We start from the raw sequence: 24,353 nt of genomic DNA, 5'->3' as shown, positions 1-24,353 counted from the left end.
GGTCACTTTGGTTCCTTTTGAAGAACATATGGCTATAATGCCAAGGGGAGGGAGTATTTATAAGATTTAGGGCTTTATACACCATAGTGTTAGTATTATTAGGGGAAGGGGTAAGATAAGGGAGCTATGTAGTAAAATTAGAGGTTAATATGAATGCAGGGAGAAAATGAAGGGGATTTTACTGAGTTTATCTGAAATTGACTTGGTTTTGAGAGTGGATCAAAATGAAAAGATCTTAGACAAGAAATGTGGATTCTGAATGAACTAGAACCACCATAAAACCATGATCTCTCTTCATAAATCTCAGCTAAAGAAAGGGAGTGTTAGTAATGGAATAGAGGGGAAGAGGGAGGTTAGTTATGCTCCTTGCTGTAATTTGATGGAATTAACCACTTTGTCCATTGACAGATTTTTGCCTTGGCAAAACACCTCTTGACATATGTGTAATGGTGAAAATACCCTTTCTGCAACCACAACTGCCTACCCAGCTATTTTCCTAGCATTTTTTGTTTCTCCTTAGAGGGTGCATTTGGACTTGCAAACCCTTACTTGCCTTTTTTTTTCTTTTTCTTTGGCTTTTCTTTTTCTTTTCTATCTACTTCTACCCTTATCTCTTCCAAGGTCCCAGATTAAGCTGTTGGGAACCTTTTCTTCTCTACCTGAACTACTTGTCTGCCAAGATTAAGCAATTTGGACAGACTTCTTTCTCTATTCTATAACTCAAAATTGAAACATGGCATGATCCAGGTTAAACTGTTGAATCATCCACCAAAATTGGAATAAGGTCATCAATATTTGAAACACTTTACACACCTCTTGTTCTCTAGGAAATATGGGATCTTTGTAATACCAAAGCAGAGCATATTTGGACTTTCTCTTGCCAATCATGAAATATGAAACCTATTGGTATAGGTATCCAACAGTTGTAATGGTGGTTCTAATGTTAGCACTAGCAAAGTTTTTGTTAAATTTTGGTTAAAAAAAACCGATTTATGCAATTATTTTGACAATCTATGTAAAAAGGTAAATAACATCCAATTATTTTGACTGTAGTCCCATTGATTATCATGAATTCACGAGTCTGAAGACCATCTTCTACATACATATTATTATTAAACTTTTTGCATTATATCCCTCTTATATCTTGTTGTAATGGCAGTATTAGCACTAGAAAAATATCTTGTTGTAATGGTGATGTTAGTATTAGCACCAAAAAAATCACTAAATTTTGGTAAAAAAAAGTTTATCATTTATTTATTTTTAATTTGGGAAATTTTTGTTTTTATATTTTTTGTTTTTAATTCTATTTTTATGCAGTAATATTTTTTTTGGTTGAATTTTGGTAGTAACTAGTTTTTGGTCTAATCATATGTATTAACCATGTTCTTTATGCTACAAGTCTAATTGTTGGGACAAAATTGCTCTTTCAAATAAGTTGCAAAAAGCATATAAATGGAAGAATAGCGATGACAACTATTTTCATTGTCCAACTGTTCAATATATCATGTATGAAAATATTCAACATTTTTATAAACAATGGATTAGAGGTGAGTCTGTAATTGTACATAATGTTTGGATGATACATAAAAACAAAGTTTGTTTCATTGATGTGGTTAGGATCTACTTTGGATACGAAACCCTATGTTTGGAAGTATGCAAATAATGAATTTGGTTTACCTTTGATAACAAATGAAATTTTATTTCTTTTTCCTCGTAAAACCAAGGAAGATATGGCAATAATTCTCGTTAGAAAACTACTTCTTGTTGAAGGTTTATAATTGGTTGCAAAAGTTCAACAACTGGGTATAGAAGTTTTTAGTTGCTATTAGGGAAACAATGTGATTATAGGTTTTAGCAGACATAGATCATTCTTGGTATTTGATTCACTTTGAGAATATAAGTACACCAAAGTGGATTAGGTTATGAGTGGATTGGCAAAGCAACCCTTATTTGTTCCTTTTAGTTTTTGAGATATCTCAAGTTCAACTAGTGCTAGTAAATGGTTTCAAAGATGTTTGCTAGGGTTTTTCAACAAGGTCACTAGGTCCCAATGTAACATATATACTTCATATTTGTTGAAAAGTAAAACCCCCACATAGCACTGAATAGATCATTAATGACTACCTAGAGAACTTAGACTAAATTAATCGTGGAAGTAAAAATTACAACCAAATTAATCATGAAAGTAAGAACTACAATTGAAAAAAACACACTTGGTAATATACTAGAATTCATCCTCGCCAAATCCGAATTTGATGAATAATATGTTAAATCTTTAATGAAACTCATGAAAAATAATAAGCATGTTATCGATATAAGAGTGCATGAGCTTGCTTAATGTATATTTGTTAATTGGAGATGATGAATATCTAAATAAAGTTGATGAATAATATGTTAAATATTTGATGAAACTCATGAAAGATAATAAGCATGTTTATCCATATAGGAGTGCACAAACTTTCTTAATGTGTAGTTTACGAGAAATTTTCCAGCGTAAATCACAAGATATATCATTTGTTTAGGCGTTTCGAACCAACCAGTGTGGTTCATCGTCAGGACAAGTTGAAGAATCAGATCCAACTTTGCATGTTAAATAGTTTGAGCAGAGGGGATATTTGCACCTTAGCCTTAACAACCCTTGCCCAAGATGAATCTATTTAATGGACTAGCTTGGATATGTTAGGTCTTGGATTTCCAGAGTACCCAATCAATGCTTAACTCCCTAGTCCTAGCCAAAATTCACTCCTATTGAAGAGACAACTTGAACAATCTTGCTAATAAGATTAACAAGTTCGTTCCTTTTGATTGATTTACAACAAACCTTAATGCCTCTCTTTTCTTATCCTCCTCTTCCATTCTCCAACGAAAACTTATTAATCTTATATCATAAACACTTTATATAGGTAAGCATTGTAATCATTTTCCTCAACTCACACGGTACCTTTACACCTCAACCCATATAAGTGGACCTAAGTCCATGGCACAACCCATCACACTCTAAGATGGTTCTAATTGTCTCCTCAAAACTAGGACATAACACACCTTAAATGCCAAATGGTTAAGTCATCCCAAATTTGTGGGATTTTTTCCTTCATGGAACACATTCTAGCTAGTGTTGATCAAACACAATGCACTAACACCACTAACACACACTAAAAGTCCTAGATACCCTTACACTGTGGCACGCACCCAAGCACTTCGACTGCACCTCCATAAAATGCACCTTCAACTTTGGATGTCCCAAAATAGTAATATCCTAACCCAATATGGCCTACTTGTTAGATTTGTGTAGTTCCCTCCTTATCAGATCCTTGCACCTCCTTGCACTCCATGGTAAATCTACTCTAATGGTCACCTTCCAAGTTCCAATACTTCCTTTCACATCATGACATAACCACCGATATACATTACAACAACCTTCAACTTCTTTAGTGGGTTGCACATCTATTTCACATTTCTTCTCCATCTTACAAAGTGGTAGTGCCAAGGAGAGAGTATCAAGTTGAATCAAGGATTGCTCACTTAGTACCACTACTAAGTTGCCTTCGTGCAACTTGTCAAATCCCTTAATTTTGTTTCACAACTTCTCATAGGGCTTAACTTGCTTGTATACACTTCTAAGTGAGACTACAATCCCCCAACCTCTCCTCTGCAACCCTTGTTAGAGTCTTCTTAGACGTGCAATCATGCCTCACGCTGAATATAACACTAGCATCCCAAATGTGCATGCTCATTCCATCTTTTAATGCTTCGCTGAAACCACATTATGACACTGCTTAAAATGAAATGTTTACATCTTAAGACAATGTACCTACTTTTCTTATGACAATCTAAACTATGCAAGTGGCTAAGAGAGGACTATATTTTCCCAAGATGAAAATATAGGGTCTTACAACCCCATTCACACAATAATTTTAATATATTTCACCCGAAAAAAGATACATACCCTACTCCTTTCAAATTTATCATATAATTTTAAGAAATTAACACTTGTTATTAACTATTAAATAGACTTACTATATATTCTCCTTTGTTTGCACCCACCTTATATGTAAAAACATATAAATATTTTCAATACAACCAAATTAAAATCATATTTTTCCATTTAAAAATTATTAAATTGAAATTAAAAAAAATTACACCTAATAAACTTAAACAACAACCATAAAATTATATTATTATTATTATAAATATTTTATAACCTAACCAATAACCAAAAACATTATATAGTTACTTCTTTAGTGATGTGAAAATAAAAAAAATGTATTTATTGTTTTAATAACACCTAATAAACTTAAACAACAACCATAAAATTATATTATTATAAATATTTTCCAACCTAAACAAGAACCAAAAACATTATATAGCTACTTAACTAGTGATGTGAAAATAAAAAAATGTATTTACTGTTTTTCACTATGAAATTAGTATTTTTGAAAAAGGTAAAGCTTTACTTTTCTTTACAAAACCCCTCCCAACCCAAACTTCGTTTACGTTCTAGAACAAGAAGGAGGATCTGTTCGCTTTTCGCAGGGCGGGAGCGAAAACGAGATTGCAGAGATTTGCGAATTAGGGTTCACCAGTAGCAGACACTCGAACCCCACGATCGGTTCTTCAGTCCATTGACGGCGCCAAGGTATGTTCCATTTTTAACTTCAATGGATTTCCACCCGCACATTCAGTCTTCCACACAGAGAGGAGTACACGCATTTCAGGTTTCTGGTTCAAAATCCAGTGTGTTTTTAGCAGCCACTCTTGTATGTTTAGGTTTTAATCTCTGTGCTGCAATCTGTTACTGTTTGCAGGGATGGCGTTGGCATTTGATGAGTACAGGAGGCCATTTATCATAATAAAGGAGCAGGAGCAGAAGACCCGAATCAGAGGCTTAGATGCTCAGAAGGCCAACATTGCGGCCGCCAGGTCCGTTGCGAGAATCCTCCGCACCTCACTCGGCCCCAAGGGAATGGACAAGATGCTCCAGAGCCCCGACGGCGATGTCACCATCAGTAAGCTTCTCTTCCATTTATTGAATCTCTATTTCTGGGTTGGTAAAACCCCTTAAAAATCTAAAAATCTGAAACTAAGTAGAATTTATTTTAAAAAACTTATGATTCGTAAGTAGCAGTTACTTTAAAAAATTTATAGGTTTTCCGAAAGGAGTGAAATAAGCAAATACTCTGCAATCTGCTTACTCTTCCTCACAAACTGTGAGGCCCGCCGAGCTAGATGCTCTACATACGACGCTGACTGCCTACGAAAGCTCCCGAATGGGTGAATGTGTTGAGATGTCACTAACATTGAGAGATAGACACTTTCCAGGGATCTACTTGGCGTAGAGGTACTTTTGGCGGGCTTTTCACTAACCAAGAAACTTCGTTTACAAATTATTTTGCTCAAAATAACAACAATTGCTCGACAGCAGAAGGTTCATAAAGAAATGGAAATAATAATTTTAAGAAGAATTTCGGAATAAAGAAATAAATTATATAAATGTCCACAAATGATGAAAGGACATTAGGTTAATGGGACTAAAACTATATATTGATGCTGGAGTGCTTAAAGGTATTTGCTGAAAAGGAGAGACTACAAATAAGATTTCAGATTTAACAGAATGACGAATGATAAAATAACAAAGGGGTGATTATCTCAATTGTTTGTAGCCAATGTTGTTGAGCATCTGGCTGGTTCTGGTTACGTGTTAGTAGGTAACCAGTTTAAATCCCCCAGATTTAGGTGCACTAGTCTATGTCAACAGTTTTACGAAGAATGCCATTCACAAATATGGAGAAGCATCTCTTGGATTTCCTTATCAGATTTTCAAGGGTTATAATAACAGATAAACCTGATACAATGAAGACGAGAATCTGGCTGGTTCTGGTTACGTGTTAGTAGGTAACCAGTTTAAATCCCCCAGATTTAGGTGCACTAGTCTATGTCAACAGTTTTACGAAGAATGCCATTCACAAATATGGAGAAGCATCTCTTGGATTTCCTTATCAGATTTTCAAGGGTTATAATAACAGATAAACCTGATACAATGAAGACGAGACTAATAGCAGAAGCCTAGAAAATAAATAAGTCCTAATTTATCTAAGCGTCAAAGGAGAGGTATGCAGGGCCATAAACCAGGCTGGATTCTAACCTGGCAAACTTTATTGAAGCTCATCGGACTGCAAAGTTTGACGAGTTACGTGTGGAAGGGAGAACCCTGGTGATGGGTGTATGTCTAGTGTCTACAAGATATAAGCTGAGAATTATAGCTTTTGTAAGATAGCATACCTAGATGGCCTTGTGGATTATCTGGATGATCTCAACTGTGCTTGGTAAGGGTGCTTCTGAATCACTGATCGTCTGTTATTTTTGCTCATGACTGGTGCATCTACCGGGTCATCGATGCTTCATCCAGCTGAAAAAATGATGCAATCAATCTAGTGGATCTGGGTCTGGAGGACTCATGCATGTCCTGCTCTTAGAGTATTTGGTTCGCTTTACTTTGTTCTTGAATAATGAACTCTGCTTTCACTGTTGTGGGGAGATTCCGGTCTTAATGGATTTTTTGTTGTCATTTCAAAATTTGTAGTGGAGATAGTGGATAAAAGCCATGCACTACAACAATGCTCCCAGCCAGATAATTTCATTAAATTTTGGAATCTAATAAGAAAAATCGAAATCGAGTAATAGTTTGTGTGGGAAGCAAAGAAAGTGAGAAAAAAAATCTCTTAGCTTTGAGCTTCATTTATGTGTACTTTGTATAACGGCTACTTGGTTAACTTAGTAGGTCAGTCTTTATTATCTAAAATATGCATATTGAAGATTGGATATCACGGCAGTTTCTCCCTCTCATCGCCATTGTCAACATGGTCGTCAATGAGCATCTCTACATGAACAGAGGATCTATTTGTCCTTTTAATGTTAACAAATTTATAGTTAATTATATAATAAATATTTTGATGTACATGTACATGAGGACTGATTGGCGCCGTGAGCAAATCCAGGCAAGGGTAGGGGGTTCAAGAATTTTAAGGAAGGTTGCCTCTTGTTCATAATTGTTGTGACAATTTTTCTGATTACTGGAGGTTCAAGAATTTCAAGGAAGGTTGCCTCTTGTTCATAATTGTTGTGACAATTTATCTGATTACCTTGACCTCCCTGATTTCAGCATACGTGTAACTAGGAATGGCTATAAACCATAGTAGCAAAATTTGAATCCGAATATGTATTCAAATACAACTCAGTATGGAAAATACCTAATAAAGAAATGCAGCATGGTTCCAATATGGAAATCTATATTTCTCAGTATGAAAATAAGCGTTTTGTTCCATATTTTAGAAGAATTTCATCCTCAGAACACACTAAAACCAGAAAAAGCAATTTATTCTTTGAAAATTTTGCAATGTAGTTTATTTTTAAGTGTTTTCTTACTGTTATTTTTATTTTTTTGAGGTTTTTGCTCTGTTTTTTTGGGGCTTATATGTTGATGGGTATCAAAGACATTATAAGGTAAGTGAAATGTTCTGTATCTGCATTGCAGTGAAAACATACTGAATTTTGTACTGTTGCCGAATTTCCATATAATAAAGAGCAATATGACCAAATCTTGCTACTATGCTATAAACTAGATTTCCAGCATTGAAATCCCCTTGTATATTCAGCTATGGGTCCTGTGGGTCATCTCGACTCCCTCCATGATAGTCCTTAGAACATATTCAGGTTTGTATTTGTTCAATAGAAATGTAGGGAAACAAATATTCCTTTCAAAGGTGTAAGACTCTGTCACCAAGCAATATCTAATGTGCCTAAACATGGTTCTATCAACCCTATGGTTGTCTTGTGGTATTTTTTCTTGCTTCTCTGTTCTACACTACTTGGACACTCCATAACATTTTTCTACATTTTAATCATGCTAATTATAGAATGATTGTTAATTTTAGATAACAATGGTATGTTCTTATGCTTTAGAGCAATTTACGTCAATTTTCCTTATTAGCCCAATATAAATTTCCAGATTAGCAATCACATAAATATTGAGAGTATTTGCAGATAGAACATAAACAATAAGAATAAGACAAGTCAAGACAAGAGGGCACAATATTTGGCGGATGCTAGAGAAAAAGCCCAATGTGGGGAAAACCCTTTGATCAAATCTTCTTATTATTCTTCAAAAGTTCAGCACAGAGAGAGAGAGAGAGAGAGAGAGAGTACATCATACAAAATTACTTGCCCAATCACTGTCAAAACAGTCTAGCCAAACAACAGTTAACAAGATGTTGTAACCAGAAAGTTAATGCTAGTCAAACCAACAAAAATCTCCTCCAAATGAGCTCAGCCAAACCCAGTCAATTTGGCCTCATAATAAGATCTTCATCTTCCAAATTTAGTTGAGATTTAATTTCTACACAGCTCAGCTTCGTAGCTTCATTGGACAGCAATAGCAGAGCTGCTTGGTATGTTGTTACTGCCAAATCTATTACCGATGGCTCTTGGCTCTACACAGTTCATATGGCTCACGATGTATAAGACTTTGTTCCTCTGCATTATGTATAACATTAACACACAGGTCGACTGACACGTTCCTCTATAACAAAGTCAGTTTGACTGAATGGCATCAATCTTCATTGCTTCTCTGCGACATATTTTGGCATTGATGCATAGTTAATATGGAATCGATACTCCATATATATGTAATCTAACCAATAGCGTCAAAATGGCATCATCTTATATGACCATGGAAATAACTCCTAATGAAGACTGTAATCTTACAGAGACCAGCATAAATAAACATGTTGAGTTTAAGATACATAAGGCACCGTTGAGTATTTTTTAAGTGACAAGACACCATTGTTGAGAATTCGATGTTTATATGTAATCTAACCAATAGCATCAAATGGCATCATCTTATATGACCATGGAAAGAACCCCTAATGAAGACTGTAATCTTACAGAGACCAGCATAAATAAACTTGTTGAATTTAAGATCCACAAGGCACTGTTGAGTTTTTTTTTAAGTTACAAGACACCATTGTTGACAATTCGTTGTTTAGATTCAAGTCTAGGGCATATAGTTGGCATAGTAAGAAAAGATATGTTGCTCCCTCAGAACTCACTGATACTTCTCACTGGCACTAGCTAGTAAGGTGACTATCAAGAAGTGAAAGGAACAAATCTCTATGATACCAAAGATCATCTGACTTCACTTCTAAGGAATGTCAGACTTTTGTTGTGTCTTCAATCTCCATAATAAGTCCAGGAGTATCCACCGATCTTCATTCTCTGAAGCATTGATCTATCTCATTGGTATAATTTCCTTTGCCTATCTTCAATATCATAATCAAGGAAGAGCATATGCATGGGCAGATTGTTCTGGCAGTCAGTGATATTGTTGACATCCACTGTCAATACTATTAGCATTTCAAAATCAAAACTATCTTCTACACTTGGGGTTTCAGACGAAGCAGGGTTTCAAATCATAACCAGTCTGAAAAACCATTGGAGTTGGGGGCTCTTTGACTAGGTTCTGAAAGTGCATGCTATTTGTAAGATTGGTGTAATGAAAGGAAGGGTAAAGAGGGTATAGCCAAAGTAATTGATAGGTTTCTGGTGGACACCAAAATTAGGCTATACCTACCTTCAGTGACAATGGAATTCACAACCACCAAACCCAAATTTTATATTTTTTAGGCACTAGCTGGAGTAGTGGATAAAACCACCACTCCTTTAGATCCAAATAATTTTAACTTCTATATCGATCCATCGCCACTTTATGTTATTTCCTTGTAGACGAAGGGATGGAACTCCCTGTCTGAAACATAAAACAAAATTTAAGGAACAGTAGCATGAGTCGAGCAGTGTTCTCTCCTCTGATGAGTTGTGGCACAAAAACCGTGCATTATCTAAGTCCCTCCTCTTTAAGGTAGAACTGGGTGACTGATTAGCTGACCTGGAAAACTTCTTCATCCTCTATTGCAAAACAGAGTATTTCTATGTTAGTCAGTCGAACTCACATGGAAAATCCAATCTGTGATATGTTTTATTTCTCTAAAATAAAACAAAATTAACCATATGTTGCATTACAGATTTGTTTTCGACTTGCATCTCAATCAACGATATTAGGCTATATATCTCAATAAATTACTGTTTTCATTGTCACATTCCAGGTACTCCTTTGAGATCAAGTCCTGAATTCTGGATTTTATTGCTTTAAGTTTGGGCTTGAATGTGCTTTGGAACTGTTCAACACACTCACTCAATAGTTGTTGCTGAGGTAAGATTTTTCTAGCCTTCATGATGAGAACTATTGTTGAATCTATTCAAAAATGTCTGTCTTCTTTTACATTTTCAATCACTCTATTCCTCTCATTTGCATTCATATCTGTAAGTGGAATCTTAATATTTTTCAACTTGTGCGAAAAGGGAGGATTGAATTCAAAATTATCACTTGTAGATATTGTTGCAGTGCTAGGTTCCTTTAGAAGAATCTCGATCTTGCCACATGAAACTAAATACAGAAGTTGAATAAGATCTTCATCTTCCAAATTTAGTTGAGATTTAATTTCTACACAGCTCATCTTCGTAGCTTCATTGAACAGCAGTAGCAGAGCTGCTTGGTATGTTGTTACTGCCAATTCTATTACCGATGGCTCTTGGCTCTACACAGTTCATATGGCTCACGATGTATAAGACTTTGTTCCTCTGCATTATGTATAACATTAACACATAGGTCGACTGGCACATTCTTATACAACAAAGTCAGTTTGAATGAATGGCATCAATCTACACTGCTTCTCTGCGACATATTTTGGCACTGATGCATAGTTAATATGGAATCGATACTCCATATATATGTAATCTAACCAATAGCATCAAATGGCGTCATCCTATATGACCATGGAAATAACTCCTAATGAAGACTGTAATCTTACAAAGACCAGCATAAATAAACATGTTGAGTTTAAGATCCATAAGGCACCGTTGAGTATTTTTTAAGTGATAAGACACCATTGTTGAGAATTCGATGTTTATATGTAATCTAACCAATAGCATCAAATGGCATCATCTTATATGACCATGGAAAGAACTCCTAATGAAGACTGTAATCTTACAGAGATCAGCATAAATAAACTTGTTGAATTTAAGATACACAAGGCACTGTTGAGTTTTTTTTTTAAGTGACAAGACACCATTGTTGACAATTCGCTGTTTAGATTCAAGTCTAGGGCATATAGTTGGAATAGTAAGAAAATATATGTTGCTCCCTCAGAACTCACTGATACTTCTCACTGGCACTAGCTAGTAAGGTGCCTATGAAGAAGTGAAAGGAACAAATATCGATGATACCAAAGATCATCTGACTTCACTTCTAAGGAATGTCAGACTTTTACTGTGTCTTCAATCTCCATAACAAGTCCAGGAGTATCCACCGATCTTCATTCTCTGAAGCATTGATCTATCTCATTGGTATTACCTCCTTTGCCTATCTTCAATATCATAATCAAGGAAGAGTGTATGCATGGGCAGATTGTTCTGGCAGTCAGTGATGTTGTTGACATCCACTGTCTGTACTATTAGCATTTCAAAATCAAAACTATCTTCTACACTTGGGGTTTCAGTCGAAGCAGGGTTTCAAATCATAACCCTGCAAAAAGTTTTGAATAACAGTAAGAAGATCTTCATCAAGTTTGAGCTTTATCTAGCAGCGGGGCTGCTCCATTTCAGTAGTATGAATGACTTGTTTCAAGTATGGTAGTAAGGATGACCAGGAAGAACAATCTGTACAGAATGGAGCTGAAGAGACACAAGAATTCAAAGTTGGAGAAAATATACAACTTGTGAAAGTAGACACAGTGGCTAGCAACCAGGAACCTTCTAACATGGGTGCTCCATTGAAGATGCCTATGCTTACAGAAGGCCTTGATATGTCTTCTTGCTTGAATTCTTTGTTTGGTACTGGACTTTAGTGATCCATTAGATAAGCCAAATCTTATGGAGAGTAATGATGCATTATTTTGTTCAGGTATTGATGATTCTCTTCCAGAAAATATCTCAGAGATTTAATTTAATTTCTACACAGCTCATCTTCATAGCTTCATTGAACAGCAGTAGCAGAGCTGCTTGGTATGTTGTTACTGCCAATTCTATTACCGATGGCTTTTGGCTCTACACAATTCATATGGCTCACAATGTATAAGACTTTGTTCCTCTGCAATATGTATAACATTAACACACAGGTTGACTGACACGTTCCTCTACAACAAAGTCGGTTTGAATGAATGGCATCAACCTACATTGCTTCTTTGCGACATATTTTGGCACTGATGCGAGGAGAGATACATTATAGAGCTACTTAGAGGGCTAGAGGTGGATTATTGTATAACACATATGCTAGGGAGTCACACCACAATCCAAGCTTTCTCTTTTAGTAGGCTTTAGTGTGTTACTGTTGTGGCATGCATTATGGCGATACCATCCCTACAAGAGCTATGGTCATTATTAGAAAGATTTCTGGTGAGCTTAGTATGCATTGATACAGTGGTTTTAGGAGATGGTTTATAAGGAGTGCAATGCAGATGTTGAGTGTAGAAACATACAGATCACATATGGAAATTTCATTATGGCTTTCTAGTTGGAGTGATTAGCTTGTTGGAGACCAGAACTTCAGATGCTACCGAATACAGAAAACACTATGATTTTCTTTTTTGCCTGCCTTTCTCGAAACCTCGTTCTGGATAATCCACTCATCGGAGGTATGAAAGTGAAGGACTTGAAATACCAACCTTCATCTCCCAGGTGCTGGGAACTTGGGAGAGAATGCTGGATGGTTTCAAGATCTCACTTCTGTGGAATATGGTTTCAATATTTTCATGCTGATCCTGAGACCCCGGGTGAGCAATCTGTCATTAGCAGATCCTAGTCTTTAAGCAGTTAGTCCTGTTTGGACACTAGGAGATCCCTCTTTAGCTCCTTTTACTGCTTTCATGAACCCCACCCATCTTAGTTACTGGTTCCTTAGCTCCTTTCGGTCGCAAGAGAGAGGATACGTTACGTAACGAGTCTTTATGTGCAAGATTGGTCAAGCGAGATTCTTATTCCCGGTCAAAAGATCTGAATTTTGGGATGAATGGGGAACTGGTATTAACGTCCTCCTTTTATATCTAATTTGGCCAGTAGGTGGAGCACCGGTGTGCTGGCTGATTGCTCCTGGAGCGGTAGGGCCCCTCACTTTCTTTTGTTCGGCTTTCCCAGGTGATTGGAAGATCTGGCCATAGCTATAGGAATAAGCTGGGGGCGCTCTTGCCAGCCATTGTGGATTCGGTAATTGCTTGCCATTGTGAAAAGGTTGGAAGAGCTCAAATAAGAATAGGGGTCGCCTAATAATAGTAAGTAGGGCGACGCACGAATCTGAACCTATGGATGGAATCAGCCCAATCTATCTATCCTGTTGGCCCCGATTGGAATCCTGTAGGAAAAAACTGGCTTAGTCAATCAATGCTTGAGCAGAAACATCCCTCATCTCGCCATCCATCCGATATAGTTGGGCATCCGATCTAGGTCAGACCTCATCAAGGTGTCGAGCATCCATAAGGTAATCCGATCAATAAGCGAGAACGAGCGCATGAATGAACCCTTTATAAGTCAGGGGCCTGCCTGTCACTTCAAACATAGAATTGAGATTGATGTGCCTGGATGGATGATTTGGACTAGCTAGATGCCGGCCCACCTCCCCGCTGGCACTACTCCCGATATAGGGATTCGATCCAGCCAAAGCAGGTGCAGGGAAGAATCCAACCGGGCGATTAGTCTTTGTGTTATGAGCTTTCTTGGTGGAAACACGTACACTGGTCTATGTGCCTCACTGATTAGTAATGTTATACCATCCTGTAATAAAGAGACTATAGATATGAAACCTACTAACTATCCATGGTACTTGTTGGCTCTCTCCCTCTTTCACACTGATCTAGCCTCTAAGATCTTTATAGAAATTTCTAAGATCTTTATAGATCTTTATATGAAACCAATTCTCAGACAGAGAAGAATGGATATCATGAAGAAAACCTAAATTTTATGGCTATAGAGGATGCAATTCCCAGAGGCCAGGCCAACAAGCCCTTCTGGGTTCATGGGGTTGACTTATTGGGATATTCTTTGGGGTCCAGGAGGCATGCCAATTTGCCATTTGAAGATCCTAATTCTCCTCGCCATTCGCAAATCGTTCGTTTGTGCTTATGCTCAGAGAGGACAACTCAGCTTGAGAATGTAAGTTGATAATCTGTACTGATAGATTTATAGATAGTTTTGTAGCATTGCTGCAAGTCAATATCCAATACTGTGTACTGTTTGATTTAGTAGTGTCAGAGAAGTCATATGGGGAGGATAGGAATTATGTTATGCGGATATGAAGTCCATAAGGTTTATTTCCTAGTATCTAGGTCAATGAAGAGGATAGAAATTGTTATGTAACTGTGGATAGGAAGTCTATAAGGTCTATAGCCTAGTGATAGCTAGGCCATAAATTCTATTATCTTCCATGTTAATAGAGTTTATTGTCCACAAAGAGTTTATAGTCCATGAGGTCTTACATTTGTGCATTGTTAATGCCAGTAAATGCACACTAGGTTTTGTTCTCTACGTTATATCATTATAAATTAATGAACTATAAGTTCTATGATTTCATGAGTATCAATTTTGATGTTGATGGATTGCCATCACAGGTTTGCAAGACAGAAAGAACAACAATGTGTGGAGCTTTAACAGCAGCTGGGCTTAAAGCCACTTCCGTTCTCAAGGAGCTTGGCAATCGCTGGGAGCATTACTCTGTCATAACTCTGGTTGACTGCAGAAGCCTCGTTGGCAGCAGCCTATCTGATCATAGTGTTGGTAAGGTTTTGCCAATTCCATATTTGCACATTGCTTTATTTTATTTTGAATTACCACTGCTGCTTCAAAGTTTTGTCTAGTTTTCACAGTATGTTTTTGTATTTATTTACAGTTATCGGTTTCTGTAGGTTTAATTTATTTATGGCATGATTTCTTGCACTCTATGAACTGGGTTTTTCTAGTGTGAGCAGTCATGTTGTTCATGGTATATATGTTGTACAGATACACTTGTATTCAGTAAGAAAGCAATTGTGTGTGGTTCTATCAGCTACAAACAGTATTAGTATATCTCAATTTGTATACCCTTTATTTTTTTATTAATTTTCTTCTGATCAGTTGTGTGAATATTTGTATTGCTTCCCTTGACCCTTATTTTGGTTTCTTGTGGGCACGAAGGTTTCTACCATTCTGCTATTATGAATACCCATCATATCAATGAAACAGGGGACTTTTGGGAGCTGGCCAGACAATGCTCAAATGCACTTGATACATCTATGAGGAATCGAAAACATTTCACAGACATGAGTGATGTCAACTTCCTTATGTGCCAAGCAATTCAACATCCTTATTTAACTCCATCATCTTCACTTCGCACTTCACTTATTGTTGTATTTGAAGGTCCCATGGTGGACGAAATGGATGAATTGAAAAGGGCAATAGGTTTAGAGGATTATATGGGACGCTCTTCTGTTCATGGAGTAGGACCTTCTCTTGCAGTTTTTGATACAGTCAGAAATGGAGCTTTGGATTGTGCATGTGTATATCCCGCATCTTTGCATTCCAGAAAACAAATGCAAAATTTAATTAACTGTATGAAGAGTATCCTCATTGGTGCTGCTAAGCTCTGAGAGAAAGTGTCAGGTGCAGACCTTGACAGAAACCTGACTGTGCAAATGGGATAAGGATATCATCTAGGAAAATCTTATGTAGCCATTGTTTTTGTTCATGCAAAGCAGTGTTTTTTTGTAGCACGGACTTTTATCATTAAATACTACCATATGATAAACAACGATCTTATCTATCAATTTGCAAGTATTGTTTATATTTTTCCCTCATACCTTTTCAGAGTGAGAATCCCAATTTCAATTTATTGAAAATAAAAATACACAAGTGTAGCCAAGCTCGGAATCCTATTGAGACAATAAGATGCAAGAGAATACACTGAGTCCTTATGTCCTTGGAGCACCTACTACATGAGAAAATAAAAAAAAATCACCTAGTTAATTCAAGGAAAATGATATAGCCTAAATCCAAAGAAATGCAGAGGTTCCATCTTTCCATAGGCGCATAATAATATTGTATGCATAAGAGATAACATATACATAACACAAATTTTCTCTGCTTTCTTTTATCTGTTGTCACCCAGATGGCCCTGGTTAGTTTTGTAGTCAAAAGTGGTCAAATCTTGTAGTCAATGGCTACAGAATTATTTGATGTTGTTGTCTGACATAAGGTTGTTTGCCTGTGCTGTAGTTGATCTATAAACTGAAGTATAACTAGAGGTGTTCTAGTTTTCAGCGGATATTTTATAGTATCTGAGAATTCATATGTATATCACAAAGAAGTTCAATGCAATTCTTCACTATTAAGAAATATGTTAATAGATAGTAACCTTGTTTTCCTATTAGTGAACAAACATTTACATTCAGTCGGTATACATATTACAGGATTTCAAAACAAAAGGCTCAGAGTCTTTATAGAAATTTCACATATGGAAATTTCATTATGGCTTTCTAGTGGGAGTGATTAGCTTGTTGGAGACCAGAACTTCAGATGCTACCGAATACAAAAAACACTCTGATTTTCTTTTTTGCCTGCCTTTCTCGAAACCTCGTTCTGGATAATCCACTCATCGGAGGTATGAAAGTGAAGGACTTGAAATACCAACCTTCATCTCCCAGATGCTGGGAACTTGGGAGAGAATGCTGGATGGTTTCAAGATCTCACTTCTGTGGAATATGGTTTCAATATTTTCATGCTGATCCTGAGACCCCGGGTGAGCAATCTGTCATTAGCAGATCCCAGTCTTTAAGCAGTTAGTCCTGTTTGGACACTAGGAGATCCCTCTTTAGCTCCTTTTACTGCTTTCTTGAACCCGACCCATCTACTCTTGAACCTGGACCACCTGTAACTCCTGCTACTGATCTTTAGTCAAATCCATGAAGGGAGCATGCCAGGAAAGCATTTTTATTGTTGATGGCATAACTGCTGCAGGTCCAATTAGAGAAAAATTGTTTGATATGGGCAGCAACAGAAAACATGAGGGATTCATTGACCCTGCCAAAATTGAGGGAAACAATGGCCAGGAAGCTGGAGAGAACCAAAATTTCGAAGTTGGAGAAAATATACAGATTGTGGTGAGCAAGTAGGAACCTTCCCAACTGGATACTCCGTTGAGAATCCATGAGGTTACGCCGGGATATAATATATCAACCTGTTTAAGCACCTTATTTGGCCTGGACTCTAGTATTCGATCCAAAAATTCAGAACTTAGAAAAAGTTACAATATATCCCCTTGTTTAAGTATGAATGAATCTCTTCTAGAAGACACAAAGAAAAGTCGGCAATGAGAGCATTCAGGTATTGAATTTTTCATTAAACATTATTTAGAATATATTAATACTTATAAGTATCTTAAACATGTATTTGTGTGAAAATAAATTGAATTGGTTTATGTTTAAGGACAAGGCATCCAAGGCGAGGTTAACCAAGACAAAAGTCACTCATCGTAGTGGCCAGAAAGGTTTAAAAGCACTAATAACAACCTTTGTAAGTGTATTAAGCATGTGATATTTTTTTAATAAATTTTGTACTAGAAGAAAGTCATTGTTATCTAATTTCTCCCTATTTACTGATTGATAGGAACTAAAATATGGAAGACCTCCAAATCATTTGGAAAAGGAGGTGCTGCAGGAAAAGAGATGGGTTGAATTTGTTGTTTGGATGGACTCCATGTTATGTAATCTTAGTTGGATTTCCAATATACTTTTAAACCATATTTTCATTTTATTTTTTAGTACTATTAGATATTATATCTTACTTCATTTTATGGTTAACATTGTATAACAAAAACATGCGTTGTGTTATGTAATTAATACTAACATGTAATATTGATTTTTTTTGTCAGAATGCTATAGGTAATGATTGCCAAGACGATGATCCAAATTATGTTCAACATATATCAGGAGATGATGAGGATGAGGATGAGGATGATGGTGGTGAAGGAGGAGATGATGATGATAGTTGCGGTGTTGGTGATGATGTGGATCAGAGTAATGAGGATGGTCAAGATGATCATGAGGGTGATCTTGGTGGTGGTAGCTAGGCATGCACATGCATTGTTTTTTATGAAGAAATTATTGTGTAGAATGACATTGTTATGTTTAGATGGGTGTTGTGAATTTACCCTATATCAATGAGACATTTTGATTTTGTAATCATACGATGAGTTTGATTTATGTATGTTGTTAATTTATCGTATAATAACGATATTCATGAAATATTTTGATTTGTTAATCATATTTGAATTTTACTTGTTTTGATTAAAAATAATACTGATTTTATTAGTATTATGTTGCTATTTTATACATGTTTTGAAAGTTGTTAATGACACATTGTTATTTTTTTGGATGGATGTTGTCAATTTCTCTTAAATTTCTTTACAAATGATTTTGAATTGTGATATCTGCTTTAATGATATTTAGAAACTATCATATATTTCACTATGAATCTATAAAGGGGGTCATATATGTAAAGAAAAATATACTCTATATAAGAAGTCAAATGCGGATGTAACCATGGATGCAAAATTGAAAGTAAAATTGGATGTTAAACTAGGAATTAATACAAAATGCAGACAATTGACATACAAAGTGTTTTAAATTAGAAGTGAAAAATTGTGCAATAGTTGACACAAAGAAGGGAACAAAACATGGCATACAAAAGGATATCAAATTGGGCAAAAACAAGGACACATAAATGGGCACCAAATTAGATGCAAAAAAAGACAACAACTAGATGTAAAATAAGATGCAAAGTTGAGCGTTAAAAAGAAGCAAAAAACATTACAAATTAATATGCCAAATGATGATGCAAATAATGGTGTAAATTTGGGATGCAAACTTGGGTGCAAAAAAGGAAAAAAAAAAAGATGTAAGAAAAGACATAAAACAAGATGCAAAATGGGGCTGAAAAAAGGTGAAACCAAGGATGCCATATTGGATGTAAAAAATGATTCCTAATCACATGCAAATTTAGGCTCGAACTCAGACACAAAATTATATGCAAATGTGAACACAAAATGAGGCAAAAAAAGATGCAAATTTGGATGGTGAAAACGATGTAAAACTAGACACCAAAAAAATGCAAAATTGGATGAAAAAGTCGGTGTAAATAATGGTGCAACATTGGACACAAGTAGACACAAAAAAATGGTGCAAAAAGGGGCATAAAATAGCTTAAAATTGGATGCAAAACTTGGTGCAAAAACAAATTCAAAAGTAGATGTAAAAAATGGCTCTAAATTGAATGTACCATTAGACACAAAATAAGATGCAAAGGTGGACACAACACATGACTCAACATAAGATGCAAATATAAATGCAGATTTGGATGCTCAAAATGATGTAACATTAGATGCAAGAGATGGTGTTAAAAATGATGCAAAAATGGATGAAACAAATGACGCAAAATATGGTGCAAAATGAGATGGGAAAAATGGAGACAAATCAAACATAAATGTGGATGTAAAAAATGGTCCAAAAAAAGATGCAAAAATGGGCACAAGAATGGATGCAAAATTTGGTGCTAAATCAAATTCAACACATGGTGCAAAGATAGGCACCAAAGCTGGTGCAAAAATAGAAGCAAAAACTAGTGTAAGACTAGATACAAAACCTGGCATAAGACTAGATGCAAAAACTGACACAAAATGGATGCATAAAAAGACGTTAAATTGGATTCAAAATACAGTGTAAACTTGATGCAAATGATGGTGCAAAAATGGAAGCAAAGAATGACACAAAATAGGAAGCAAAAGAGAATGAAAAATAGATGCAAAAAATGACACAAAACTAGAAGCAAAACCTGTCATAAAATAAGATGCAAATCTTGGTTCAAAATTTGACGCAAAAAATGATGCATAGTTTGGTGTAAAAAATGATGCAAAATCTAGCGTGAAAAAGGATGCAAAATCAGGTGCAAAAAAGGACGCTTTAAAAATTGTACAATAGAGCCAGATTTAGCGCCAGGTTGCTCATCACAATTACAAAAAAAATGCACTAAAATCTGGCGCTAAATCTGGCGCAAATCGCTGGTTTTGTTGTAGTGAGGCCAAGGTGTGCAAGTATCGAATATCTGATGAAGTGTGAGATCTAGTATGCAAGGTATTGGCTTATGGTGCTTTACTTGATTTGAACCAAGGATGAACCTTAGCGGTTGATGAGGGATAAGATCTAATGATGGATTGAGATCTTAAGACTTGAAATGAATTATCATTATATGGTTTGATCATGTATAGTCTAGATATGAATACTGACGCATGTGTTATTCTGTAAATGTTATGATCTGGTTATAACTGAAGTCTGGAATAGCTGCAAAATTATGAATTAATATTTACATATGTGTGCACTAGTTAGCTTTGATAAAAGTGCGTATACACGCTAGTTTGACACATGGAAGTAGCGTGTCTAAATATGTTTGGGAAATTAAATTATTGATCTGATAATACTGATTCACCCCCCTCTCAATATTATTTCCAATAATTGGTATTAGAGCAGGTCCTTCAGAAGAAGCTTGATCGCCTGAAGGGAGATTCAACATCATGAGTAATCAAGAAAGCATGGGATCCATCAGACCGCCAATATTTGATGGGAGCAACTTTGTTTATTGGAAAATAAGAACCACAACCTATCTACAATCACTTGGAACAGATGTCTGGGAAATTGTGGAAGGAGGATATACATTTCCAACAACAATTTCTACGGATACGGCAGGTAAAAAGCAATATGAAACAAATGCCAGAGCTGTCAATACCTTATTAGGAAGTCTATCACAATCAGAGTTTGTCAAAGTCATGCAGCTCAAATCAACCAAAGAAATATGGGACAAAATCATTTTGAGCTACAAAGGAGACTCTCAGATAAAATGTGCTAAACTTCAAACTCTCAGAATTCAATATGAAGCTCTTAACATGCACAATGATGAAAGTATAGCTAGTTACTTCTTATGTATAGATGAGGTTGTTAATTGTATGAAGAATTTGGGTGAAGATATAAAGTAAGTACCTTAGTTGAGAAAGTTTTGAGATCCTTGTCAGCTAAATTTGAATCAAAAGTGTTTGCCATAAAAGAAAAACAGGATCTGTAGACTATCACTATGAAACAGCTTCACGGAATCTTAACTGCCTTTGAGATGAGAAAATGAGGTCCATCAGATATGAGAGAAGTCACATTTAAAGCTTCAACAAAAGGAAAAGAAGAACACAATGAATCAAGACATATTTAAGAAGAAGAAGATGAGGTAAACTTTGTTAAGAAGCTTCAACGGGGTTCTGGAAGATTTAGAGGTAAGCTACCCTTCAAATGCTTTGCTTGTGGCAGAGTCAGTCATTATGCTACCAAATGTCCTCAGAAAGATAAATATACAAAAGGGAAGGAATATGCAAAATGGAATAGAAAACAAGTTGTAAACAAAAGAAGTTACTATATCATGAAGATAGCGATGGTTTATCAAATAGTGATAAAGATGAAAATAGTAATGATTATAGACTTATAATGGCTTATGACGATGATAATTTTTGAGATGCTTTAGAAGAAGACAACCTTCATGAAGAAATTCCTAAACTCAAAATCTATTTAGAAGAAAAGAATATGATTATAGATACCTTGAAATACCAACTTGCTGAAAAAGAAAAACACAAAGAAAAACTAGAATGTGAAATTGTGGGTATAAGAAAGGATCTTGAGAAAATGAAATCTCTCAATCTTAGATTTGCTAAAGGATCAAAAACCTTAGATGAAATTATCAAAGTGCAGCGTTCTCCTCTGATAAAGACAGGTCTTGGATATATTGCAGAATCATCTCAATCACAAAAGCTGTCAACTTCAACTAAAAGCTATCTTGATGCAACAAAGACCAGTGAACAGTATGAAAATCGCTAGCAAAGGCATAAAGCAAATCACCAGGTAAATCAGACTCAATTTATTCCAAGGATGAATAGAAGCCACGACCAATCTTAGGTAAATCATACTCAGTTTGCTCCAAAGATGAATATCAATAGAAACTACAATCACCAGGTCAATAGATTCGATAGTCGCAGGAACTTCTTTAAAGGGCAATGCTTTTCATGTCATAAATTTGGACACAAAGCTGCTCAATGTGTTGCTTACAAAACCATCATGACTAGAGAAGCACGAAATCAAAGCAATGTAACAGGGGTCAAGAAAAGTTCCTATAATAACTTTTCTCTTCTTGAAAATGAAATAGAATGCTCAATTTGTAACAACTTTGATCATGAAGAATATGAATGCAAGAGAAAATTTCGGCAATCATCTCAAAAGGAGCAAGCTCCATTAAATCCCAAGATATGGAGAAGGAAATAATCTCAAACAGAAAGATGTGGTATAGCCTTGTATGCAGAAGGATAAGAAAATCAGTGGTACATCAACAATGGATGCTTAAAACACATGATAGGTGACAAAGAAAAACTTCACTCATATAATGCTTTAGAAAGGGAAAAGAATGTCTCATTTGGAAATGACACTCCTGCTGTCATAAAAGGTAAAGGATCTATTTTCTTGAAAGAAAAGGTTAAAGCTGGAAATGTTATGTATGTAGATGGTTTAAAGCGTAACCTATTGAGTGTCAGTCAAATGTGTGATTAAGGAAATGAAGTGGTGTTTCTATCAAATGGATGTGTTGTTCGTGAACTTGATACAGGGGAGACGTGATCAAAGGTACAAGAACTCCTAACAACTTATACATACTCAATGGAGGACAACAACAGTGTTATCTAAGCAAAAATGATGAAAAATGGTTGTGGCATAGAAGATTGGTACATCTAAGCTTTTCTCAAATAATAAAAGCATGCAGATTCAAGGTTGTTCATGATCTTCCAGATATCAACATCCCTGAAAATACAATATGAAAACCATGTCAATTCGGTAAGCAAACCAGAGCTAACTTCATTGAAAAAGAAGGGTCAGCTAGTAAGCCTCTTGAATTTGTTCATACTAATTTATGTGGACCATCAAGGAAAAAGTCACGTCGTGGAGAAGAATACTTTATTTTGTTCATCGATGATTTTTCTAGAATGTGTTGGATAGGTCTGCTAAAGCATAAAGATGAAGCATTTGAAAAGTTCCAAGCCTTTAAAGATTTGGTTGAAAATGAATCAGATCGAAAAATCAAATGCCTCAGATCTGATCGAGGAGGGGAATTTACCTCGGATGAATTCTTTGACTTTTGTGAACAACATGGAATAAAAAGGCAGTTCTCCACCGCAAGGACTCCTCAACAAAATGGAGTGGTAGAAAGAATGAAGAAAATTGTTCAACAAATGGCTCGAGCTATGCTAGATGAATCTGGAACTCCTACAACCTTTGGGGTGAAGCTGCATTCGCCGTCGTAACTATTCTCAACCAAGAAAATGTTCAGGTAAATGGCACTCAAACTCCACATGAACTTTGGTATGGTAAGACTCCTACCGTAAAATACTTTAAAGTTTTTGGAAGCAAATGTTATATCAAAAGGACTGATGAAAAACTTGGTAAGGTAGAGCCCAGAGCAGATGAAGGTATTATTCTTGATTACTCTTCCCGAAGTAAAGGATATAAATGTTATAATAAAAGACTTAGGAAAATTGTTGAAATTATTGATGTTGTAGTTGATGAAGCATGCAAAAATCCAAAACAAACAAAAACAAAATATTATGAAAATGAATAAGATGGAAAGTATTTTCCCACATCAAATCACGATGATATTGAAGAAGAAACCAATGTAGCACCAGAAGAAGAGATAACGGTAGAAGAAAAGACTCCATCCAGGTATGTTCAGAAAAATCATCCAGAAACTCAAATTTTAGGGGAAAAAGAAGCAGGTATACAGATAAGAAGAACTATTACAGAAACCTCAAGCTATATAGCATTATTGTCCTCCACCGAACCTCAAAATTTAAATGAAGCATGCAAAGATGAATGTTGGGTCAAGGCCATGAATGAAGAACTTGAGCAAATTGAAAAGAATAATACTTGGGAATTAGTTCCTAGACCTCATGATAAAAATATTATAGGAACTAAATGGATATTCAAAAATAAGCTGAATGAAAATGGAGAAGTCATTAGAAACAAGGCCAGACTTGTTTGTAAAGGGTATGCTCAACAAAAAGGTATAGATTTTGAAGAAATTTTTGCACTTGTTTCTAGACTTGAAGCCATAAGGATGTTTCTTGCTCTTTCTAGCTTTCAGAAATTCAAAGTATACCA

General features: G+C 35.7%; 1 protein-coding gene across 5 annotated transcripts; it reads left to right on the top strand.

The window, feature by feature from the left end:
• Positions 1-4,474: 4,474 nt before the first annotated feature.
• LOC149212415 (uncharacterized) lies at positions 4,475-17,842 on the top strand. 5 transcript variants are annotated; one of them, XM_089391836.1, is made up of 4 exons: positions 4,475-4,715; positions 4,806-5,044; positions 14,706-14,871; positions 17,734-17,842. In XM_089391836.1, the coding sequence occupies exons 2-4, from the start codon at positions 4,808-4,810 to the stop codon at positions 17,799-17,801; spliced, it is 471 nt and encodes a 156-aa protein (XP_089247962.1). In that variant the 5' UTR covers positions 4,475-4,715; positions 4,806-4,807; the 3' UTR covers positions 17,802-17,842. The 5 variants fall into 5 exon arrangements, with proteins under 5 accessions (XP_089247962.1, XP_089247963.1, XP_089247959.1 ...); XM_089391837.1 differs by lacking the exon at positions 17,734-17,842 and adding an exon at positions 17,554-17,613 and having other exon boundaries at positions 4,476-4,715; XM_089391833.1 differs by lacking the exon at positions 17,734-17,842 and adding an exon at positions 15,268-17,441 and having other exon boundaries at positions 4,477-4,715.
• Positions 17,843-24,353: the final 6,511 nt, after the last annotated feature.

This window comes from Pinus tabuliformis, chromosome 1_1 (assembly GCF_031772625.1).
Source record: "Pinus tabuliformis cultivar Carrire ecotype Pingquan chromosome 1_1, CPIR1, whole genome shotgun sequence".
Classification (NCBI taxonomy): domain Eukaryota; kingdom Viridiplantae; phylum Streptophyta; class Pinopsida; order Pinales; family Pinaceae; genus Pinus; species Pinus tabuliformis.
The sequence above is the reverse complement of the archived record's forward strand: the minus strand, read 5'-3'. Positions and strand labels throughout refer to the sequence as shown.

What these genes read in the sequence shown, in the direction of transcription:
- LOC149212415 (XM_089391833.1), top strand. Translation starts at nt 4,808, where the DNA reads ATGGCGTTGGCATTTGATGAGTACAGGAGGCCATTTATCATAATAAAG. An exon ending in TATTGAATCTCTATTTCTGG is followed by an intron (nt 5,045 to 14,705) that starts GTTGGTAAAACC and finishes TTGCCATCACAG; the next exon opens with GTTTGCAAGACAGAAAGAAC. An exon ending in CCTATCTGATCATAGTGTTG is followed by an intron (nt 14,872 to 15,267) that starts GTAAGGTTTTGC and finishes GTGGGCACGAAG; the next exon opens with GTTTCTACCATTCTGCTATT.